A 6,000-nucleotide genomic window follows, 5' to 3' on the forward strand; every position below is an offset into this window, starting at 1 on the left:
CCTCCTTGAGGTAGATCAGGCTTGTCATCCCGATCCTGATTTCATTGCTTACCGTGATCCCGCTCCTGGTTGTTCCCTCGTGAACTGGCTTTTGCCCCCACCTGTTTCTGTTTCTTCGGAATCAGACATTAGCTCCATTTAGATTTTTTTTATTTTTATTTTTTATTTTTCATGCATTTGTTTCCTTTTTCATTTTTTCCTGCTGTCTAGTACAGTAGGTTTTTTTATGACCTACTGTATCTCCCCCCTCGATCTGGCGAGAGCAACGTTGCTTCACTCCAGAAGTCTGTGCTCGGCTTCGCCTCGCTTTAATAAAACTTTCATCTACACCAAGGAATCACTGGTTATTCCACTATTCATCACTTTTTTCACGGATAATAGTTTTACCGGTTTCAGCAAAACTTTGACAACGAATAGCAGCAAAACAACAAACCCTCCAACTGTAAAAACACTCTCAAGCTCCACTACCAACCTCGCAGAACAAGTTTCGTTAGAAGCTCCAAGCGAAAGCACTGAATTCTGTCCTGCGATTCCAACATCCGGCCATCCAACAAAAAAATTATTTATCAGTAAACGGCAGCGAACATCTATTTTACCAGCTTACATTACTCGAATCCCCGCACTTAAACGCACATGTCCAAACTTTCCTGAACAACTGTCTACCATTTCTGACTTGCAACTGTTAATGGGCGCCATCAAAACAGTGCAAAAAAAACCCGAGAAAAGCCAAGGAGCCCTTGGGCTGGCCAAGCCGCCCAAAATTTTTTCTCCTGATGCCGTGGCCCTTTTAGCCTCCGATTTCACTGAAATGCGTCAGTCCCAACTCAGCTGCCCCAAATGCAACAAGTCCACCATCAGGAAAAATGGCCACACTAAGACTGAACCAGCCATGCCCATTTTTCTCTGTTAATGCGGCCAACGTTTTTCGCATATTGAGATGCGCCAACTGATTGACTAAACCCGCGCTCGTGATGCTTCTGTGGAAATGTTACCTGATATCACCATGGTTGAATCGCCTGAATCTCAGGCATCTACTCCGACCCAGAACCCAGCTACACCTCTTGCACCGACGGAACAACCTCTACCCTCCACCATGTTACAATTTGAGCATCATGAAGCCCTTCCATCATTCATGACAGCCATGGTCACTCAAATGAATCAAGTTCTCCACCGCCTAGATGAGTATGATCAACTGAAGGCAGAAAATCATCAGTTAAACCAATCGTTGGCTGCTGCCGAAGCTCGAATCGCCCAGCTTGAAGCTCAATTTGAAACCCAATATGCTGACTCTACCCCCATTGGAGCAATGGCTTCTAAGTATGCATCCACATCCACAGACCTCCCTACAACCGACACTTCCCCAGTCAAGGACACATGGGCTTCTCGCACTAAAAAAAACCTACCCAAAAAAAAGTTCTCAACCAAACAAGTGGAGACTGTTGCAAGAACCTTCGCGACTAATAGCAAGACCCATGGTTTCCGCTATGTCTATATCCCCAGCAAGTTCCGGATGAAGACTAAGGAGATTCGCAGCCGCCTTCGCATTCTTGGATTTAATAATTCACGCATTCTGGATGTTCACTACCCCGATCGCCAAATCGTTGCCCTGCTGATTCATAATGACTATTATGATGAACTTACTACCCTCCTTGCCAAACACACCATTCAGCAGATCAAAGATTTCAACCCACGCGACCCTATGCGTTTGCGCGATCCTAAATTCGAAACCTTGGCTGCCAAGGATCGTCAACAACAGGCTGATCAACTCCATGTCGAACGACTTGAACGTGCCATTAATTTCATCCATGCACCTGTTAAATTTGCAGTCACCCAGTCTTTCCATCAACAACAATGGCTTTCCGATTCCCACCTCCAGTCTATTCTTTCCCGCACTGAACTTACCACCACCCCACCTGACAATCCTTTTCTCACAGATGATGATGACACTAACGTCCGCTGCATGTCGATTACGAGCGACACTTCCACCCAGACTAACGCGAACCAAATATCTGATCAATGAGTGAGCCCATTACACTCTCTTTATGGAACGCCAATGGCCTCCAACGTCACCTCATAGATACGATCCTCTCCTATATCCCGAATTCTGCACTTATGTTTATCACCGAAACCTGGCTTCTCGAACCCCATACATTTCCCACACACTGGATCCAACATCATACCTATGAAACACCACTACACAATGCTTATGTCGGCAGTATGGGTATATCCCTACTTGTCAACCCATCCTTTCCTTACCACGTTACTGTTCTACCGAACTCCTCTCCTTATGTTCTCTCCTGCATTGTCACCGATACACTCATCCACTGTCTCTACTTACCGCCCTCGCTTTCTTCCTCTGCCATCATGGCTGTTCTCAACTCCCTCCCCTTTCATCACGACAACACCACCAATACCATCCTATGTGGTGATTTTAATGGATGCATTGGCACCTTCATTGGAGATAATATTTATACACCCTGTGGTACTATGCTTCTCACTTGGATACAAGAGCATGGACTAACACTTTGGAATGCCTCTCTGGCCTATGGTATACCTACACTTCTTTCGGGCCACGGTTTTAGTATCATCGACTGGTTTATAAGCACGCAACCACTCTTGAACCCCACTATGCATGTCAGTAGTGATCTTTCTCTGGGATCAGATCATAAAATCGTCCATATCACATACACTCCTTCTACCCCTCCTCCCTCAAGCACTTCTCACCATCCACATCGCCTATAGAATCTCAGTCATTTTTGCTATTCTACAGTAGTCACTTAGACCAGTATCTCCAATCCTTCAACACCCTGTCCGCTCCTTTATCTGACTTACTTACCACCACTCTTTCCACTCGTTCGCCTCCTCCACTTGATGCTCTCAATGACCAATTGTGCGATGCCATTTATTCTGCACTTGACCAAAGTGTAGATAAACGTAAACCTCCTCGCCGAAAGTGCAAATGGTTTTGGAACGATGAACTCCAAAGAGCATTTGACGATCGTGAACGCTGCTACCGACTCTGGCGCCGAGCTTCTGGTACAAGTAAACTTTCTCGTTGGGTAGATCACCAACGCACTGCTGCCATTTTCCACCGCCTAGTATCTCGCAGACGCCACCTAACTTGGCGCGAGTTCACTGAGAAACTGTCTACTGGTGATGTTGCCACTGCCACTGCCACAATCAACAAAATCTGCCACAACCGTAAAACTAATCCTTCTTTTTCTGACCCTGCTGGTCCAGTGGTCGCTGCTGACCGCATTCTGACACACCTCGAATCAGTTTTCTCTGGGAATCTCCTTGGACTCTCTATTACCGAAGAACCTGTTTCTTCTGCTCCCTTTTCAACTCCTTGTCCGATCAATTATTATACCGTCACTCAGGCTCTCAATCGCCTCGCTTGCCGAAAGGCGCCTGGCATTGATCATGTACGTACTGAAATGCTCCTCCCACTCATTGACACACTCGTTCCACTCCTCTTAAAATTTTTCGCCCTCTGCTAGAAGTGGGGTCAAACCCCTTCTGTATGGCGCGTTGCTCAAGTGGTCCCAATCTACAAGAAAGGCGATCCATCCAACCCTGGCAACTACCGCCCAATTTGTCTGACCTCTGTTTTCCGCAAACTGTTCGAGAATTGTCTTGCTCTCTCTCTGGAAATTGCTGCTCCCACTCTTGATATTGCGCAGGGTAGTTTCTGTCCTGGCCGTAGTGCCATGGATCAAGCCCTCTGTCTGCACGAATTGTCGGTGATGCATGCTACCATCCACAGCCAAAGTCCTATAATAGCATTTCTTGACATCAAATCAGCGTACGATACCGTCGACAGAAACGTCATCTGGCAAGAACTGGAGCCCGCCGCTGCACCGCCCCTGCTCGCCCTCTTAAAAAATCTTTTTGATGATGTTGAGATCGAAGTTACTCTCTCTGGTATCACCTTGCGCCGTTTTCAACCTGCCACTGGCGTTCTCCAAGGATCTATTCTGTCGCCGTTTTTATACTCTGTATACAGTGACTCAAAGAATTGATCCAATGATCGCCGATTTTTTACTTTATTGCAATTATCTCTACAACCATCATATATATCGCCATCGTTAAAAAAATATGTTGTAGCCCTTATTCATAGCTCTGTAACAAAAAAAAGATGAAGTCTCTAGCATAAGTAGATAGTGAGTAATCAGTATTTGCATGCGACCACTCATTGGATCAATTTATTGGGTGACACTTACTTATTAAATTAATAGTTGATAGCACCACCTTTGGCTCTAATAACTGCTTCCAGGCGGTCAGGCATAGTAGCAATAACCTTTTGGCATGCTTCTTTGGTAACTTTGTGATACCAAACATAAGCAACACGATCCCACAGCTCTTTTATGGACTTGGGTGCTTCATCATAGTCAGCAAGCTGACATTTCAGATAATACCACATATTCTCAATTGGATTGAGATCAGGAGAGTAGGGAGGCCATTGGAGTACTTTAACATCCTTTGCTTCAAACCATTCTTTTGCCCTTTTGGATGTATGCTTAGGATCATTGTCCTGTTGAAAAATGATATCATGAAGATCCATACCATAACTTCTCAGACTACCAAGCATGTCATCCTCCAAAATATGGCAATATAATTCTGAATCTAATCCTCCTTCAATTTTGGTTATAAGACCAGGACCGTTTGCAGTGATACAACTCCAGAGAACAAGACTGCCACCACTATGCTTGACAACATGATTGACATTATGATCTCCAAGCGGCTTTCCCTCTTCTCTCCATGTCCATTGCTTACCATCAGAGCCCAAACGGTTGATTTTTGTCTCATCAGAGAACACAACCCTTTTCCAGTCTTCAACTGTCCAGGAACGATACCTTTTAGCAAATGCCAGGCGAGCCTTTTTTCTAGCAGCAGTTAATGGTAATGCATTAGGCTTGATCATTGATTTGAACTTATTTTTTTTCAGAAAGTTTCGGATCGTCTGGGGGTGGATAGACACTGTAGCAGAAAGTTTTCTGCTGGCGTCTGTAGCATCCTTATATTCACCAGTGTTGAATTTCCGGAGGATGAGGCGACCCAAGTTGGTGGTGATTACTGATGATCGTCCGGAGGAATTACCAGCAGGAATGGCTAATTGCTGACGAATGCGGCCAACAGTACTGACACTGACGTTAAAACGTGAGGCAATAGTGCGGTGAGGAACGTTTTGACGAAGTTGTTGCTCAATGTTGTTAATCTGATCTTGAGAAATGGGTTGCATCTACACAGAATGTTGTTAATTAGGTCAATTGTGAATCAGATGTGCCAATTGAGAGATCTGGTTGCAGATTTCACCTTGAATTCAAATAAATCGGTGGAAGAAGTGGGAAGAAATAATTTTCACAGCTTGCTGTTTACTTACTGTGACGGTTTTTAATGAAAACTGACCACCCAATAAATTGATCCAATGAGTACTTGTGCGGAAAATATAATTACTCATCATCTACTGAAGCTAGAGACTTCATCTTTTTTTTGTTACAGAGCTATGAATAAGAGCTACAACATATTTTTTTAACGATGGCGATATATATGATGGTTGTAGAGATAATTGCAATAAAGTAAAAAATCGGCGATCATTGGATCAATTCTTTGAGTCACTGTACATCAACTCACTGCCCTCCCTCTTGCGTCTCACTGAAGAGGCGATCAATCCTATCAATGATGATTTTGACTTTCCCACAGAATTTCTTGTTCAGAACCAATGCATAAACTGTCTCTGATGATATTGCCCTGATCAGCACATAGGCAACCATGCCTGCTCTACTCGCGGCCTGTAAGCGCCACAGCCGTCAACTTGGATACCGATGGAATTCTGATAAATGTGTTATCACCTATCCTGGATCTCCTGCCATTCACCCACGACGACCCCTTACTCTGTATAACGTCCCACTTCAGAGCGATCAATATTTTAAATATCTTGGTATTCCGTTTAACAACAAAGGCCTCATTGATTCAGCGCGACTCATCTACGAAAACAGC

The 6,000-nt window shown here is 44.5% G+C and overlaps 2 protein-coding genes across 2 annotated transcripts; both read left to right on the top strand.

Moving 5' to 3' along the window:
• Positions 1-1,003: 1,003 nt before the first annotated feature.
• Positions 1,004-1,392, top strand: BYT42DRAFT_550431 (uncharacterized protein; the record flags this gene model as incomplete). Its single annotated transcript, XM_051566132.1, has 2 exons — positions 1,004-1,317; positions 1,338-1,392. The coding sequence occupies 2 exons, from the start codon at positions 1,004-1,006 to the stop codon at positions 1,390-1,392; spliced, it is 369 nt and encodes a 122-aa protein (XP_051418059.1).
• A 40-nt stretch (positions 1,393-1,432) lies between these two features.
• On the top strand, positions 1,433-1,954 carry BYT42DRAFT_479606 (uncharacterized protein; the record flags this gene model as incomplete). The annotated part of the gene is made up of 1 exon (XM_051563670.1): positions 1,433-1,954. A coding segment is annotated over one exon (522 nt), but the record flags the coding sequence as incomplete, so codon positions are not given.
• Between the last annotated feature and the right edge of the window lie 4,046 nt (positions 1,955-6,000).

Source organism: Radiomyces spectabilis, assembly GCF_025331425.1.
Source record: "Radiomyces spectabilis strain NRRL 2753 chromosome Unknown BYT42scaffold_21, whole genome shotgun sequence".
NCBI lineage: Eukaryota > Fungi > Mucoromycota > Mucoromycetes > Mucorales > Radiomycetaceae > Radiomyces > Radiomyces spectabilis.